We start from the raw sequence: 18,961 nt of genomic DNA, 5'->3' as shown, positions 1-18,961 counted from the left end.
TTGGGATTATTGGGTTATAGTCTCCAGTTTTATGTATATTACTTTTGTTAGCATTTTAATCTTTCAAGTATATTTTAATGGTTTACTCTTAAATTTGTTGTACAACGATAACAACAAAACTTTATCTAACTTCGTGGATTGACTCCATAAATTAAATAATGGCATTATGCTTAGTCATGTATCATATCTCCATAAAGGTCATTTGCACTTAAGTTTCTCTTGATTATTTCATTTAGAATCTTTTTAGGTATTTAACAATTGGTCTATTTTCTTGATCAATCCTCTTTCCCCACATGTACAAACTACCTAAATTGAAATATCATATATATTCTACTAAGTGTCACTTCAATTTTCTCTATCGTATCTTTATTCCTTTTTCTATGTATTTGTGATGTAACAATAACGCAAAATTTAACTTTAAATTTTTATAATATTTTTGGGGTAATCAGAAAAAAGTATTATATTTCTTATTTTTTTTATTACATAAAACACAAAAACACTCCTATTTTTTACCAACCCGATATACATCCTCATTAAATTTGAATACTCTAAATGTGCAAGCGTTTTTGGTAATTAAGTTTATGCAAGTACATAAACTCATCAAAAGCTATTTACACAACGTATGTGTGAATTATGCATTTTTTTTTATCTTTGTTCATCTTTTTTGTCTATTACCTCCTCCTCTTCTTTGTTCTTCTTTTATGCTATTGTTGCTAATTTTTTCATTTTTTTTCTTCTTCTCGTCCTCCTGATGTTTTGCAACATTTTCTATTTTTTATTTTATTTAATTTTTTTATATTCTTAAGAGCGTAAACCAAATAGAAGAATGAAAAGGTAAAACAAAAAGAAGAATATAAAAAAAGAAAAGAAGGAGGAATTTGAAAAAAATATAAAACAAAACACGTAAACAATAGGTTAAAACAAAAGTTAATTTAAATTTTAAAATTTAAATTTTAAATTAATTAGGTTTATTCATGTTTAGTGGGTTCGAGATGTAGCCCATTGTTCACAATTTTCGTTATCTACTTAGCGGGATTGAAATTTTAGTTACAAGACATAGAAATTATTTTGAATAGTGCATAGTTTTTTGTCGAATAATAATAATGAAAAAAATACATAAGTTTTCGTTAAAAACGTAAAAATTTTCATTAAATAACACAGAAATTAAAGTTGTATAACAAAAAAAAAATTTTGAATTATGCAGATTTTTTAATTGAATTACAAAAAAATATAAATTTTAGTTAAAAAACATAAAAATTTTAATTACATATGGTACAAATTCTCTTGGATTGTGCAGATTTTTTTATCTTATTCTTATTCTTCATCTTCCTCCTCTTTTTCTTTTCTCAACACAGTTTGTGTTTTTCTTCAATAAATTTTCATGTTTACTTTTTTTTTTCTTCTAAATATTGTATTTGCCTTAAAAAATGCATTTACCATCATAAAATTTCTTTATTTTGTATAAAAAGACTATTTTTTATTCTTTATTTTTTATTCTTCTTCTTTATATAATTTTTAGAAATTCATAAACACAAATAAACAAATAAGAAATGAAGCGGGAAAACGTAGAAGAATGAAAAAGTAAAAAATTTAGAGCCAGTTAGTTATTATCCAACTTGGTTAAACTTGTTATAAAAAACACTTGTCATAATTTATTCATTTATATTGAATACATAAAATCTGGACCACCGTATATCTTTCACCGTGAATAACAGTAATAAAAATTCGAGCAGGAAAATGATGTCTAACAAAAATAATGTGTAGGCAGAATGCAATTGTAAATCAAGGAAACACTGTTGAGGCAATTAAATAGGAGAAAAAAATTTGGTGGCGAAAATGACCAACTAGATATAAGATTCTAATACACAACAGGGGAAGCACAATACTTTTTGGCTTCCCGAACAAAACAAGAAATTCATAAAAAATAATAACGAAACGAGGGCCAATATGACGACGAATAATTTAACATCAGCGAAAACATCAAAGCTTCGTCGTCAAAAAAAGCTTACAGGTCACAAGGGATTTGGTAAAACCAAGACTTCATCGTTTCCTTGTAACTATAATAAAGGACAAACAAATAATATTTAGCATATTACAAAGGAAAAACCACAAGACTGAACATCAATTGTATGATGATGATCAATTGGCAGAATGAAGTGCTATCAATTGGCAAAAATATCATGCCACAACCCATCTGACACCATGTGATATGTAAACCGGCCACTGCGAAAACCAAGGCTCGGTCCAGCAACCCTCTATTTACCAAGGATGGACCTTAAAGGACGCACACAAGGAAAGCATTAACTTGACCCCAATTGTCGTCCTGTGGTACTGGACGTCTTTAAACCAGCTGAAACTCCTGCAGTTGACAAACTTCTGAATAATGTCTTGAATATTAAAGAAAACGCAAGCCATAAAGAAATCACCAAAATTATCTACTGAAAATCCAAGGATTTACAGATAAGAATAGGGAGAAGAGTGCCATAATGTTACCCAAGAAAAAAACACGAATATCTTCTAACTAAAAGTTGAATCCACCGGGTGGCACAGCAGGACCATCAGAGCCACCAAAGTTGAACCCTGATTGGGAACCATCCCCTGGAGGCATCGTCTCGTCATCTTCCTCCAACCAGTATGTTTCAAGAATCTTCACTGCCTTTTCATAAATCTCTGTGTTATCATGACTCTGGAGGTTCTCAATTTTCTCCAAACCCTCCGCATCGTCAATCATTTGGGCATATAGATTCACATCACCGGTATTGCCCATATTTTTATCAGCTTCTCCCACCTTCAAGATGTTTTCAAGTCCTTCCAAACAAACTGTCACAATTCTAGGATCAGGACAGATGAGAAGGTCGCACAAGGGCTTGATACACCCTTGGCTTACCAGGTACCTGTCAACCAAGGAAACTAATCATAACATGATACTAAAACTATCATAACAAGACTGTAACATCCAGGGGATGTTATGATCAAAAGCTACTCTCCATACTTGATTTGTTCGTGAGATCCACCAGATGTAGCATTTGATATAGCCCAAGCAGCCTCTTTCTTGATGTCAAACTCAGCATTTTGAAGCAGGCTGACCAAAGGACCAATTATATTAGACTCAATTACAGCCTGTAATTGAAAAATACAAGAACATATAGTTCATAATTAGAAGAGGATATTATGAATCTTAATTATTAGAACAAGCAAGTGCAACGAAATAAAGAGAGGGGAGCATGCTATACCTGAATCTGCTGTTTATTACCAGCTGTGATGTTTGATATGGTCCAACAAGCTTCCTTCTTGATGCTTTTTTTATAAGTATTAGATAACAGATTAAGAAGGCAAGGAAGAGCTTGATGGTTGATGATAATCTATGGAGAAAAGAATCACATTAAAAAAATCCCGAATAAGTACAAGAACATTTAATTACTGTAACACCAAGTTTAATTAAGCGATTATCATCAGATACAAAATTTGTAGTAGCTTGTGGTCCAAGTTAAGAGTTCGTTGAGAAAGGGCAAAGGTAGTTAGTCTTTTCAGTTAGGTAGTTACTTAGCTATGGTTTAATACAATATAACTATAAATACATGAAGAAATTATGTAAACATTAAGTAAGATCACTAAATGAATCAAATTCAGATTAACACAAGATTTCTCTCTTCTTCCTTCATCACAATTCATTTCTTTCAAGATCCTTAACCAAGAATCAGATTTCTGTTAGCATAATTGCTTACTGAGTTCTTGGTACAGTTACAAACTCTTTCAAGTAATGTGGAATAACAGAGGAAGGGGAAACAAGGACATCACAATCAATTTATAAATGTATGTTCTGTCTATGTCCCTCAATGCAGAAAAGTATAGTGAGGTACTGATCATAACGAAAGAACCGTGACATGTTCTGGAACCTAATACCTGAGTTTGCATATCATCTCCAGTGACAATATTTCCAACTGTTCGAAGAGCAGGAATTAGAACTGAAGGGGATGGGTGCCTGGACAAGAACAAAAAGTAAAAGAAAAGTTAGAATTGACAACAAATGAGACTGGGTCACTAGGACACAAGCATATATATAACTACACAGCCATATGTTTAGTACTCACATTAAAAGCTCAACTAGCCGGGGACAGACACCAGCTTCAATTACAGCTTGAATTTTATCATTTGTACCATCAGAAAGATATGAAAGTGCCCAACACGCATCGGTCAAGACTTCTTCATCATTTGAATGGATAAGACTAGCAAGGGCAGGAAGTGCAGGTTTAACCTGTTTAAAAGGAAAGTGAAATGTACGGAAAAGAAATCAAACATAATTACATAAGTAACTTAGTTAAGTAGAAGTTAGAAATGTTGAAAAATAAAAAGTGGTTAAACCAATGATATTAAGACATTTACATACAAGTGCAACGAAATTACATATTAAATGATCTGTAAGGGCCACTCATAAAGAAGAATGCTGCCACATACATATAAACATTACGACGGAAATGCATGAATTGATGTCTAGAGAACAGAGAAAAAGCAGAGCGAAACTGCTCATCAGACCGCAAAACCAACTATAACAAGGTAATGAAGTATTTTAAAAAAATATGAGAACACTCTAATCAATAGGGTACATATATGTACATCTAGATCTCATTGTGATAAAGGACTGTACTACAATATTTAAAAAGGAAAGAGAAGATATGTTGCTACTTTTGGTTTCGATGGGGAAGAGAGATAAGAGAAGGGTTTAAAGTATATATAATGAAATGGACTAAGATTTACACTTCAAGACCTCCATTTCTCTCCGAAACAAAAGCTTGCAAACAAACCTAAGGACCAGACAATCAATTTTCAAAGACTGATTATTCAGAGAGATTAAGGCATTAAATAAACTCTTTTTCACCTGATCAAAAGGAGGCTGTGGCTTTCCCCTGCAAAAGTTTGAAAGTGTCCAGGTAGCATTCCTAAGCATGGAAAGTTTGGCATGTTCATTCAATTGCGCCAACAGAGGAAGCAGAGCACCATGACTGAGTACAAGATCACGGCATCGGGGAGAATCCCCAGCAACATTTCCTAATGCCCACACTGCCTGGAAACCATAAACAAGTGGTTAAATCAAAACTTTTAACTAAAGATACCATGAACACTTAGATACATTGCATCGCATTGTCTGCTACATATTAATAATAAATAATAACACTCAGCATTAAGAACCCTCCACTTTCTTTGTATGCATGAGCAAATACATAGCACCATTATACCTGCCACAATTATCTCATCAAAATCCAGAGGGGAAGATGAACAACTGTATTTCATAATCATGATCCATATTTTTAATTTCACAAACTTAACAAAAACAACAATTATACACAAACAATGCATGTATATGTTCCCCAACACTTAACGGATGCAACAGCACAAAAAAGGTACCTGTTCACGGACATCGTCACTGGGTGAAGCAAGGAGCCTTACAAAAATGGGGACAGCCCCATGATCAATTACCACCTTGGTGTTTTCAGATGTTCCAGAAGCTATATTTGTCAAAGCCCAAGCTGCCTCGAACTAACAACATGCAATGAGCATAGTCAATGAAATATAGTAGAAGCTAGAAAGCATGTACATAACGACTGGCCATTTGTTTCTACAGGTCCACATTAGACCTTGTTCGACACACTAATAACACATTTCATAATTCACATGTACATTTGGGGGAAAAATTATCTGAGAAAAGAAATGACATGCAAATTTTTAGTTTATTCAGATTTTAAAATAACTTTTAATATTGAAATTTAAAACATGAATCATCTTATTTAAATTTTTTCAAACTTTTAATTACATACACCATCTATGAATATTGTAATTTTCAAACTTTAAAGTGTTCCAAGTGTTCTGCATCCATATACTACCTACCTATACTTTCAAGTTAAAAGACTAATCAAAGAAAACAAGGCAGACAACAAACCTGCAACTGGGGGAAATCATCCCTCGAAAGAAATTCAACAAAGCGAGAAACGACACCAGCCTGTATAACCTCCTCAATCGGCGGACAGCGCTCTGGAACACAAAATGCATCCATCTAAGTGAACTAAACAAAACGACAAGAAATAAATGAGGTAGTAGTATAAACTATAAAGACCAAACATCTAACCAATCGAAAGCAACTTCCGGAACTGAGTAGTTGCTTCCAGCTGAAGGCTATTATCATCAGAATAAACACCTGCAACCATCGTAGGTAGGTGTTCCAACTGCACCACCATAAACTTTCAGTGTAAGCAAATTAACACAATCAACGCACTGCCATCAACATTCTTAATAAAACTACTGAAGTCTACTCGGTAAACATAAAATCAGAAGATCAATTCAGCAATTCAAGTATCATTTGTGAACAGGTCAACCGAGCACGCATCTAAGTAAACTAACGATATCCATTTTCGAGGGATAAAATACGGAGAAAAATGATTATCATTATGAGCAGGAAAAAAGAGAGTACAGATTGTGGAAAATTTAAGAATTGACCTTCTTCTCTAGCACAGTGGATTGTGCCGAAGCGGGAATCTGCTGTGCTTGGAGACCCTCGCGCCGCTTCTTCTGTAAGCTCTCTTCCCTTCGGTTCTTCCTGATCTCCACCATGGTGTCTTCTCGCCGCCGGCGACCCTCCTCGGCGTCGACAGCCACCTTGTAGCGGCTACGGCGGACATCGGTCCTTGAGTTTCCGGTTGGGCGATACGACATCGTTTGGGAACAATCAAGAGAAGAGTGAACTGATGAGTAGGGTTTCTTGGAGAGTAGATAAATAGAATCGAAGAGATTTTGGGTTTAAGCCTTAAGCTATTGAAAAATAGGGTTTTCGCTACTGAAGAAATGGCAAGAAGCGGGGGCAGACTGTGTTTTGGAAACCAGGAAAAAGTACAACTCAAGTCAGGAACTCAGGATGCAATTTGTTATTTGTAATGGAAATTTATTTAGTAGTGGAGCACTTTTTTAATTTTGTTGTGATAGGATTTGTGTATAGCGTGGTTATTGGAGTGCGAGGAGAATCACCAGGTTTGTGATGGCTGCGTGGAACAAATCGGACGGTCGGATTACACAAATTAAAAAGTACACAAATCTAACCGTCTCATTTGTATATTATAAGTTATGCATCTTTCATGCACCGTTTTTTAACCTTAGATTTTGACTCTTCTAGTTTTGTATCTCAACAACATATTTGATATTTCCTCAACCATTTCTTTTATTCTCACTCGTGCCTCACTCTCCGTACCACTTCCAATCTCACCTTTCTTTTTCTCTTCTTTCATTATTGCTGTCGAAATTCAAGAGGAAGAAAAAATTGCCACAATCAAAATTTTAACAATGCTAAAGAGATATAAAATAAAAAAAATTAATCGTTCAGAACTTTATATTATTAATTATCTTGATTATCTTTGTACCATACCTCCATAATCTCGGACAAAATTGAACAATATTTCGGCATAACGGCTATATTCCAACACATCACTCCCCGCAAATCTCAAACTCAGAACGTCCCACTCAATCTCAGACTCAAATCACTATGATCTCGGACCTTATCGATAAAAAATCTTGGAAACTAACCGACCACAAAGCAAACAGACTAGGTTATAAAGCCAGGCCTAGGATTTGAATAAAAAACACACAACATACTTCGAATCACACCTGCTATCACTTATATCCTTTATTTAGTTTATTCTTCCACTGAATTGGACGTCGGATTCCTTTTTGCAGGTACCACGCTCGGGTCCAAGTTCACGAGGATACAACCTACCCAACCAAGGTCGCCGAGCTCACCTCGATCAACAAGGAACCGACGTATAGCTCGACAGCAGTATCCTTGCAAGAACATTTAGCGCCCACTGTAGGGCCCGAAAAGTTTAATTTCGTCCATAATTATTTTAATCCTTATAATCCATCTGGGTCCATTTTGCATCCGTTTTTCTTTGCAGGAGGGACACTATAACTGATCATTCGGAGACTCAGCAACCCTCCCGAACTAACACTGACCTCATGGCTGCCAACGCCGCCCTCTTGACGAAAAATCAGCGGATGGGCGAACTTTTAGCGGCAATGCAAAACAATAGAGATCGGAAATTTGACAATAAAAAGACAAACGATGATCAACATGAAGAGCATCAATCATAGTCTAATGCAAAGACAAGGGAGACCCCTCCCTCCCCCCCCCCCCCCCAAAAAAAAACTGGGAGACAACAAGCCAATCCATTTTCTGAGGAGATAATGAATTTCAAAATACCCATGAACTTTATGCTCCCGATGACCCTAGCACCATATAAGGGAGTCGGGGATCCTAAAGTTCATGTCATGAAATTCGAGTCCATGATGTTCCTCAACAGTGACTCCGATCCTATTTTATGCCGATCCTTTCCTACTTTTTTGGATGGAGCTACCTTATATTGGTTTTCTAATTTGCCTGCAGGGTCTATAACTAGCTTTGATGAGTTCGCCAAGATGTTTATCAATCATTTTGCAACATCTAAAATTTATGTGAGGGACTCAGATTACCTCAACACAATCAAGCAAGGGCAACATGAGAGCTCGAAGGATTACATGACATGTTTCACCACAGCGGCCATGGAAATCCCCAACCTTAACCCAGAAGTATAGCTACATGCGATTAAAGTGGCCTTCGACCTGGAGAATTTCAGGAAGCTATAGCTGTAGCAAAGCCAAAAACACTGGAGGAATTCCGAGACAAGGCCATGAGACAAATTGAGATAGAAGAGTTACGTGAAACACGAAGAAATGAAAGACCATCATCTCGGAAGGAAGACGACAGGCCGAGCAGGTCCCATCACAAGGATCCCAAAAATCCTTTTAAATTAACACCAAAAATTTATTCTTATACCAGGTTTAACATAAGAAGAGAAGACATCATCAAAGAAATACTGCACAACAGACTCATAAAGCCACCAGTCAAGGCGGGAACATACCAAGATCAGAAATACGTGGACAAAAGCAAACATTGTGCGGTCCACCAAAAGTTCGGCCATACCACTGATGAATGCATAGTGGCCAAGGACTTACTAGAGATATTAGCAAGGCAGGGACTACTGGACAAATACATCAGCCTCAAGAATCGCAAGAAGCCAGCCGAAGACCTACACAAGCCTAAATTCACATCCGAGCACAAAAAAAGGAAATTGGCGCGACCCAATAGAAACCCCCGCTTCTAAAGGAGTCATAAACTACATATCGAGGGGTTTCACAGGAGGAGGAATTACCAGCACAGCCAGGAAATGAAGTTACCGGGCGATGATGACGATGGAGGAGTCTCACCAAAATCTGCCCGTCCCGACCTCCACCACCCATATCAGTTTCAATAATAATCATTACAAATCACAAACACCGAACTTGGACAACCCAGTGGTAATTTCGGTGCACATGGGGGAGTTAACAATAAAAAAGGTCCTACTCGACCCAGGAAGCAGCGCCGACGTTTTATTCTATTCTACATTAAAAAAGATGCAGCTGAGTGATAAAGCATTACAACCATCAGGAGGGGAATTGGCAGGATTCTCGGGTGAAAGAATCCCCATATCAGGTTATGTATGGTTAAGAACAACATTGGGAGAACCACCGAATTGCAAAACACTTGATATTCAGTTCTTGGTAGTAGATTGTGTTAGCCCATACAATATCATTTTGGGGCGTCTGTCCCTTAACTCTTTTGGGGCCATAGTCTCCACTATACACCTGTGTGTCATGTTTCCTTTGCAGGATAACAACGTGGCAACGGTTCACGCAGATCACAAAGAAGCTAGACAATGCTACAACGCAAGTTTACAGAAAATCACACAAGAATAAATCCCGAGGATCAATTCTGTATACAACTCAGAAAGCATTCCAAACCTTGCTAAAATGGACCCCAGGGACAACAACAGCCATCCCTCCCCAACAGATGAAATGCAAAAGGTAAAACTAGGAGAAACAAATCAATATACTAACATCGGTTTTGCTTTTTCTGCAAAAAAACAACAGCATCTGAAAGACATACTAAGAGCCAACGCCGACCTCTTTGCTTGGACCCATGCTGACATGCCCAGGATTGACCCGAATTTCATATGCCACAAGCTAGCGGCAAACCTTAATATCCGACCTATAAGACAAAAGAAACGTAGCCTAGGCACCGAAAAAAAGACCGCAGCAGCAGAAGAGACACAGAAACTACTCGATGCAGGGTTCATCTGAGAAATTCGATTTGCTTCATGGCTAGCAAATGTAGTTATGGTCAGAAAAAGCTCGAAAATGGAGGATGTACGTTGACTTCATAGATCTCAACAAAGCTTGCCCGAAGGACTCCTATCCATTGCCAAACATCGATAGACTAGTAGACAACACCTCTGGCTACGAAGTACTGAGTTTCATGGAAGTCTACTATGGGTACAACCAGATACAAATGCACCCAAGACGGCATTTGTAACCAATCAAGGTGACTTTTGCTACAAGGTAAAATTGAAGACAGAAGTTCAGTATCCATGAAGAACACGTTCACTTTCTCTCTCGGTCTTCTTTCCTTCTTTTTTTTTCTTAGTTGGCTTTGTTGATGATGATGATTAATGAAGGTTAGTGAGGCTTTAATGATTAGTTGACACATGAGGGTATGTGCCACGATTTGGAGCTGCTGAGTCAGTAGTTCAAGTTATAAATATCTAAAACGAATAATTATGAAAATTGGATATATTAAAATACAAGTAATAATGTATAGGGATAATATATATGAGTTACTAATATAAATGATATTAGTAACTGAAGGATAAAATATATTTGATGAAGCATTAGTAACTCTAAAACTCATCAAAAAAATATCGATAATTACTTATATCGGCAAATATTGGACTTGGTAATAATATTAACTAAACTTTATCAAAGTAGGTAACAACAACAACAACAACAATTTTATCCTTTCTCGAAATATCTCGTTAAAAATTATATTAAAATCCTAATTAATTTAAACTCTAGTTATTATAAAATCAATGATGTAAAATATTTTATTATAAAAAGAATTATATAATAATCTTAATTAATCCAAACTCAAATTATAATAATAATTATAAAAATCAATTTAACTTTACCCATTAAAATAGTTTCTAATAAATAGTTCAACCTAATAAAATAAATAATAATTAATTTAAACTTTAATAATTATAAAACCAATTTAATTATTCTTAATAAATTAGTTTCTAAAAATAAAGAGCTCCAATTAATAAAATAAATTATAACTTATTTATATTTAGATTTTCAAAAATGCAGGTCGCTACAAATGCCGCCAAATCGGCACAAACAAATTGTGGAGGGGCATTTACGGGAGACTGGTTTTTATCATGTTTCCTAGATTGGAGTAATCCAATGTCAGTCGAAATTGGTTAATGCTCTTATCGAGAGACGGCACCCTGAGATTCACACATTCTATTTTTCAGTTGGTGAGTGTGCTGTGACATTGGAGGACGTGGCGATAATTCTTGATCTTCTGACAAATAGTCTTTAATTATGAGGCCTTAGAGACTGAATGCTTGCACAAGTTTGGTGTTGCACCTAGGAAGACAGTTTATAGAGGAAGCTTCATAAAGTTGACGCACTATAAGAAAAATGAGTTTCAGCGACAAACTTTTAACAGCAATACATAATGGCCACTGTTTCTTTTATTTATGTTTTTATGGTCATTATATATTTATCATTAATACTATATATTATAATGATAATTATTATTATTGTCACCAAAAAATACATAAAAAAAAGTTTTAAAAACAAATTTTAGTAGCAATTATATAGTTGACACTATTATTATATGTTATAATGGCAATTATTATTATTTCCACTAAATTATTATTTATTTTTACTTTTAGTTTTAATTTTTTTAAACTAATAATGGCAATTATGTAATTGTCATTAAACTTTCATTATAATATTTTATTTAGTTTTATTTTTAGTTTTAATTTTCTTGTAGTGTTCGTTATTTGATTTCCCGAAGAAGAGAACCCTTGTCTCCCTGATAACCCGCTCCCTGAAAAATTTTCCACTGATAACCGCCCACCACCGCCGACATAGGCCTATTGCCATTGCCGACGATCGCCACCTATCGTCCTACCAACACATCTGTCTTCCTGTTTCCATGTTCTGCTTCAGATATAAGACAAATCCACACCAGATCCACCTTAGATTCGCGTTGCTGCTCTAGACATCAAACATTGTTGCCATTGCCATCGCAGTTGTTGTTGTCCTTGCCATTGTAGTTGTTGTTGTCGTCGTCGTCGCGAACCTTTGTTCCTTCCGCTGTCACATTTGCCCTTCGTTGACTCCATTGACTCCACCGCATCAATTCATTATAGCAAGTAACTCTTATGGGCATTCTCTTTACTTTGATCCATCTCTTTTTATTTTTATTTTACTTTTGCCTATGATTTGATTTGTGTCTCTGCATTTGTTTGAAGTAAAAATGCACACTCTCTTTGTTCTCATTATTCAAATTTATAATGTGTTTAATTGCTTCATTAGTTTAGTATGATTTCATTTTTCTTCCTTCTATAATGTGTTTTGATTAATATAGTTACTATTTGAATTTGTGGTTTTAGATAACTGTGTTTAGACGTACTTTCATAGATGTTTTCATTTAACTATGTGTGTATGTATGTGTGCATTTATAACTTTGTCAATGAACTTAGCTTATCAAATAGTATAATAAGTTGAATAATAGTATAGTAGTAAGTAGTAATAACAACAAATTAAAGCATAAGAAAAACTCTTACGAACTGAGATAGCAAATTTATATTTATTCAAAGACTCTAAAAAGGCACTTAAAAAGGTTCGCAGACCAAACAAGTAGCAAAGAGGTAAAACAAGTAAAAGAATAAAGGAAGCATGTATACCTCAAAAACACTCATGGATTATGAACAAAATGAATGAAATGTATGTACTATGGATGATACAAATATCTTAACACATATTCTTCGTCTTTATCTTAATTTTCTCAAAAAGAAAATATAAATATAATGTATGAAAAATGATTTGCGAAAAACGAAACCTATTTTTGTTTTACTTGCTGAAAGTGCGATCATGGTTAATTGAATGTTACTATAAAGTCATAGATTATTGCAGGGAAACATTCGACATCTTTGTGCTAAAGGATCTTTAGTTTTTTAAATTGAACTATAGGAGTTAAAAGAACTAGTTAATTATTGGACAAATACTATTAAAAGACAAATACTATTTATTTAAGTTCTCTACTTTATTTTTTTAATTGCTTCTATCTCTCATGAAGTGGTCATGCTTTCTATGTGTTATGCGTAATCTTCATTACTTTGCTGCATTGAGTATGTTTTATAACTGTATTTGTTGGAATTCTTTTTTCAATTTTGTTATTGTTGTAGCAGTTATTGAGGTTTCTTTTAAGGTCAGTAACTATTTGTGGATTGTGTTGAAGGTGAATTGGAAAGTTTTTAATGGAGGTTGAGTTACAATGGTGCTCTGTTATTTTTGTAGTTGCTGCTTACATATCAAGTTGTCTAGTATTGTCCCATATAGGCTTATATCGAGAAAGAGGGCGGCAAAAAGTTGAAACAAAAGCAAAGGGAGCGCATGCAACCAAAAATGGGGAAAATAGACATAGACTATCAGGTTTCATCTGATTTTGCATTTTTCTTACCATTCTACATTGCTTGAATACTGCTATCAGTTTTCTGATTATTCTGAATTCACTATTTTTATCCTTTCTCATGGGTTTGTTTTCTTTTGCAAGGTTCCTCATGATGCATTTTTCAAATACTAAACAAAGCTAAAGTTGACATCTCTTGGGGACCTATATCACGAAGGAAAAGAATTTGAGGTATAATCCATGTTAAGGTGTTGCCGGAAAATAAATGCACAACCCACATTTTTGCTTGTATCTTTGGTAAATCCATGTTCACAAACCACTATATGTGTTTGTACATAGAAAAAATTGCATCTTACATAATTATGTTTGATATAAAGGTAAAACTGAGAGAGATGAAACCTGGCATGTTATCACATGAATTGAAAGAAACTTTTGGTATGCCTGAGGGAGCTCTTCCTCCCTAGCTTATAAATATGCAAGTAATATTGTAGTGAACTGATTTGTTCTTGTATATTTTTTCATGGTTTTTAGCCCTTTGACTACATTAATTTGGTTCTTTCAGCGATACGGTCCACTACCATCTTATCCTTATTTAAAGATACATGGATTGAATGCTCCCATCTCTTGCACTTATTTTTTTAGATTGTATTTGATTGCTTTTTTATTTTTTCCTATGATTGTTTATTAGCTGAGTTTTGATGATCCTCTCCTTAATTACGTGGTTGGCACTGGCGCAAAGGACAAATCAAGTGCCAAAAGGGTAAACGTTCTCTATTTTTGTTTGAGGGGATGGGAGCTTAGTCACATAACGATAGAAGAGCAGTGTTTTTCATTCTTTTGCCTTATGAACTTTTAGGTTGATTTGCTCAAGAGTTAGGAATCGGACAAAGTGGATGTCACCTTACTCCCAGAAGAGCCAGAATCGCTGGATAATGTCTTGTTTACAAAGTATTTTTTCTAATTTATTTTTTGGTTTCTTAATTTCGTTGACTATGTTAACTTTATTATGCCAAAGTGACAAGGTATGATTTATTACTTATGTTGGAATTATACAGGTATGAAGAAGCAAGGGAAGAAGAGAGGGCATGTAGTCAGCGTGAAGATTTCAGTGCATGGTTGCAGAGGTATGTAACTTTCAGCCTTAAAAGTCATTCTTGTAGTGTTTCTCATTGGAATTTGACAATTTTTGCCTTTTCTTCTTTATGATTCCTTCTCCATTTCTTTGGTACATTCAAAATAATCCAATTGTCTTCTCTTACTCAGGACTACCTCTTCCTGTGAACAATTCAATCCGCTAATAGAGTGTCATCTTTGGGGGCCTCCTGCTACCTCAGATTCCATCCAATTCTTCTCAATAATACTATCTGGACATTCTACTTGTGATAAATTATCACTAGTTATAGGCCACTTTTTCAACTTCTTTATCAAATTAAACATAATTCCACTACTACCATAGTTTAGGTACCTATTGCTTTGATCAAAGAAGGAACTAACACAATTCCACTACTACTATTCACAACAGATTGGGGGCTAGCTGGCTTATCAGAATCTATTGGTGAGCATGTGTTCTTTAATTCATTTCTTAAATATGAATTCACCTATCTCAGGTATGCAAGCTCTTTGACATCATTTAATCTTCTTTATCCTTAGTTGTCAATTAGAATTGAATTAAATGATAGATGATAAATGATGAATTATTGATTAAATTTATCCAAAATGCTAAAAATTGAATTGTCCACTATGAAGCACAAATACTTTATTTTCACTTTTGTGTGTGTGTTATCTCCATGTATGCATCTCATATTTGTGCAACATAAATCATCCAAAATAGAGGATGGTTATCTCTAAAGATTTAGCAAGACAAGACAACTGAGATTCAAGAGAAGACAGCTTGCAAGTGAGACTTCTCTTCTGCATCTGCAGCTCCTTATTGACCTTCCTTAACTCAACAACCTCAAGCGCAAGATCCTGTATTGAACTATCCTTTTACCCTTTAACCACTAGTTCACCACTCTCAGAAAAGACACAGATCAATGCAGCAAGTTGCTCAGAGAGGCCATGTTTCTCTTGTTCCAATAATGCTACCTTTTTCACAAGTTCATCAACCTCAGCATGATATTCATTTGAGCAATTAAGTTACTGTATCGGTTATCCAGTGTAACTTGTTGTTTCTTCTCAACATAGACTTGTAGTATTTGTGTGGTTTAAATTTGTATTATGCGTTATTACTTTTCAAGAGAAATTTGTATATAAATATTTTGAATTTAATGAAATATTTTATTTTATAGTAATTCATTTTAGCAATTTTATATTATGTACAATAATAATAATTATTGGTAAAAATAATTTGAAATTTTTGAAAAAGGATAGGTTGTTATTTCTAAAAGAGTGGGTATAATTAAAAAAGTCTTAAGATTTTAACAGCAATAGTAATGGCAACTAAAAGTGAATAACATTACAATTTTAGAATTATTTTTAGTGGCTATATAAATTTGGTAAAATAGATTTTGGTGGCAATAGTAATGGCCATTAAAAGTAAATAACATTGCAATCTTAGAATTACTTTTGGTGGCCATATGATTGCTAAGAAAATGGCCGTTAAAAGTTATATATTTTTTGTGGAAATTAAAAAGGTCTTTACCGGCATATGTTATAATTGCTGCTAAAACCTTTTAGTGACAAAGTATAAGACGGCTAATGTATAATTACCGATAAATATATTAACAACTATTTTTATTGCCACTAAAAGCAAAATAAATGACCACTGAAAGTGATTTTTCTTGTAGTGACGTGGTTTCGAAGACGGAAAGATCGTTTATTTTTTACTGATGATATTCACATTCAGAGGTACGTCAAGTGCCACATAATGTTATTATTTGGAACCATTCTATTTGGAGACAAGTCTGGGGCAGCAGTGCACTGGATAATCTAGCATAGAATGTCTTTGGTTTCGACTCATATACCTGATATTCTATACCTCCGCGGATGGTATAATCTTTCATCGCCTTAATCTTTCATTGTTGGTATAATCTTTCATTCGTTGGTTCCGTGCGTACGCATAATTTCAATTCTGTTTTAAATTCATGCGTACATGCCCTATGCGTATGTGCGAATCTCCAATTCTGTAGAACTTCAGAATTTCAGGTTTAAAGCCTAGTTTTCAAACCTTCATAACTTTGCTACAAAACTTCGTTAGACATTTTTAAAGCTCTTTCCATTATCTTTAATTTAAGATAAATTGCATTCAATTTCAAACTCCGAGTGTCAAGTTATTATCAGTTGAAATAGGTCAAAAACTCATTTTTTACCAAAAATCTGGATAATGTCATTTTCACCAATTCTCAATTTAATTCATTTCAAAACCATCCCAAACCAACCCTAAGAATACTCAACCCTCATTTATCAATCATCGATCACTTTCTAACCATACAAGACCTAAAACACCCAATTCTCCATCAATTAAATATTTTCAAAATCATTAATATCATTCAAATACTAAAACTCACTAATCCATGTCAACACCAAGCTCAACATCATTCACATCACAGACAATACCATCATACTTACCGAAACTTATCCAAATACGGTCTTAGGCACAAACTCTCACATCTAGCTGGTGCACGAAATTGCAATAACACTTTTGCAATCCCGCACAACTAACCAGCAAGTGCACTGGGTCGTCCAAGTAATACCTTGCGTGAGCAAGGGTCGATCCCACGGAGATTGTCGGCTTGAAGCAAGCTATGGTTATCTTGTAAATCTTAGTCAGGATATCAGAAATTATCAGGATTGATTGATTGTGAAAGGCAAAAGAACATGAAATGGTTACTTGTTTTGCAGTAATGGAGAATAGGTTGAGGTTTGGAGATGCTCCATCTTCTGAATCTCTGCTTTCCTACTGTCTTCTTCATCAAACACGCAAGTCTCCTTCCATGGCAAGCTCGTGTAGGGTCTCACCGTTGTCAATGGCTACCTCCCATCCTCGCAGTGAAAGCTAATGCACGCACTCTGTCACAGTACTGCCAATCACCGGTTTGGTTCCCTCCCCTACCGGAATAGAATCCCTCTTTTGCGTCTGTCACTAACGCCCAGTAGGTTACAGGTTTGAAGCACATCACAGTCATTCAATCATTGAATCCTACTCAGAATACCACAGACAAGGTTTAGACCTTCCGGATTCTCTTGAATGCTGCCATCAGGTCCTGCCTATACCACGAAGATTCCGATTAAAGAACCCAAGAGATAACTACTCAATCTAAGATAGAACAGAGGTGGTTGTCAGGCTCATGTTCATGGTTGAGAATGATGATGATTGTCACGGATCATCACATTCATCCGGATTAGGAACAAGTATTATCTTGGAATCGAAGCAAGCATGATTGAATGAGAAACAGTAGTAATTGCATTAATCCATCAAGACACAGCAGAGCTCCTCACCCCCAACCATGGGGTTTAGAGACTCATGCTGTGGAAGTATACAAGAACGTGTGAAAAGTGCTATGAGGTCATATGGTACGGATACAATGTCAAAAGATCCTATAAGTAGTAAACTAGTGTCCTAAGGTTTACAGAAATGAGTAAATGACAGAAAAATCCACTTCCGGGCCCACTTGGTGTGTGCTTGGGCTGAGCAATGAAGGAATTTCGTGTAGAGACCTTTTCTGGAGTTAAACGCCAGCTTTCATGCCAGTTTGGGCGTTTAACTCCAAATTCTATGCCAGTTCCGGCGTTTAACGCTGGAATTTCTGTAGGTGACTTTGAGCGCCGGTTTGGGCCCTCAAATCTTGGGCAAAGTATGGACTATTATATATTGCTGGAAAGCCCAGGATGTCTACTTTCCAATGCCGTTGAGAGCGCGCCAATTGGGCTTCTGTAGCTCCAGAAAATCCACTTCGAGTGCAGGGAGGTCAGAATCCAACAGCATCTGCAGTCCTTCTCAGTCTCTGGATCAGATTTTTGCTCAGGACCCTCAATTTCAGTCAGAAAATACCTGAAATCACAGAAAAACACACAAACTCATAGTAAAGTCCAGAAAAGTGAATTTTAATTAAAAACTAATAAAAATATACTAAAAACTAACTAAAAGATACCAAAAACATACTAAAAACAATGCCAAAAAGCATACAAATTATCCGCTCATCACAACACCAAACTTAAATTGTTGCTTGTCCCCAAGCAACTGAAAATCAAAATAGGATAAAAAGAAGAGAATATACTATAGACTCCAAAATATCAAAGAAACATAGCTCCAATTAGATGAGCGGGACTAGTAGCTTTTTGCCTCCGAACAGTTTTGGCATCTCACCCTATCCTTTGAAGTTCAGAATGATTGGCATCTATAAGAATTCAGAACTCAGATAGTGTTAT

The 18,961-nt window shown here is 35.3% G+C and overlaps 2 protein-coding genes across 2 annotated transcripts; one reads left to right on the top strand and one right to left on the bottom strand.

Moving 5' to 3' along the window:
- Positions 1-1,782: 1,782 nt before the first annotated feature.
- Positions 1,783-6,924, bottom strand: LOC130948840 (importin subunit alpha-2-like). Its single transcript, XM_057877715.1, has 11 exons — positions 6,490-6,924; positions 6,122-6,218; positions 5,936-6,027; positions 5,404-5,535; positions 4,877-5,062; positions 4,092-4,255; positions 3,904-3,982; positions 3,234-3,362; positions 2,993-3,120; positions 2,494-2,894; positions 1,783-2,359 (listed from the first exon to the last, which is right to left on the bottom strand). The coding sequence occupies exons 1-10, from the start codon at positions 6,703-6,705 to the stop codon at positions 2,522-2,524; spliced, it is 1,596 nt and encodes a 531-aa protein (XP_057733698.1). The 5' UTR covers positions 6,706-6,924; the 3' UTR covers positions 1,783-2,359; positions 2,494-2,521.
- A 1,335-nt stretch (positions 6,925-8,259) lies between these two features.
- Positions 8,260-9,179, top strand: LOC130949411 (uncharacterized). The gene is made up of 4 exons (XM_057878137.1): positions 8,260-8,338; positions 8,423-8,604; positions 8,652-8,791; positions 8,855-9,179. Exons 1-4 carry the CDS (start codon positions 8,260-8,262, stop codon positions 9,177-9,179), a joined length of 726 nt encoding a protein of 241 aa, XP_057734120.1.
- The last annotated feature ends 9,782 nt before the right edge of the window (positions 9,180-18,961 follow it).

The sequence above is a fragment of the Arachis stenosperma genome, chromosome 9 (assembly GCF_014773155.1).
Source record: "Arachis stenosperma cultivar V10309 chromosome 9, arast.V10309.gnm1.PFL2, whole genome shotgun sequence".
In the NCBI taxonomy this organism is placed as follows: Eukaryota; Viridiplantae; Streptophyta; class Magnoliopsida; order Fabales; family Fabaceae; genus Arachis; species Arachis stenosperma.
Note: the sequence above shows the minus strand (reverse complement) of the source record. Positions and strands in the feature narration are given on the sequence as shown.

Excerpts from the sequence above, each read along its gene's own strand:
- LOC130948840 (XM_057877715.1), bottom strand. The coding sequence starts at position 6,705 with ATGTCGTATCGCCCAACCGGAAACTCAAGGACCGATGTCCGCCGTAGC. Across the intron at positions 3,983-4,091 it reads CGGCTAGTTGAGCTTTTAAT|GCACCCATCCCCTTCAGTTC; the intron begins GTGAGTACTAAA and ends GTTCTTGTCCAG. Across the intron at positions 2,895-2,992 it reads GGATCTCACGAACAAATCAA|GTACCTGGTAAGCCAAGGGT; the intron begins GTATGGAGAGTA and ends CTTGGTTGACAG.
- LOC130949411 (XM_057878137.1), top strand. The coding sequence starts at position 8,260 with ATGACCCTAGCACCATATAAGGGAGTCGGGGATCCTAAAGTTCATGTC. Across the intron at positions 8,339-8,422 it reads GTCCATGATGTTCCTCAACA|GGTCTATAACTAGCTTTGAT; the intron begins GTGACTCCGATC and ends ATTTGCCTGCAG. Across the intron at positions 8,792-8,854 it reads GAAGACGACAGGCCGAGCAG|GTTTAACATAAGAAGAGAAG; the intron begins GTCCCATCACAA and ends TTCTTATACCAG.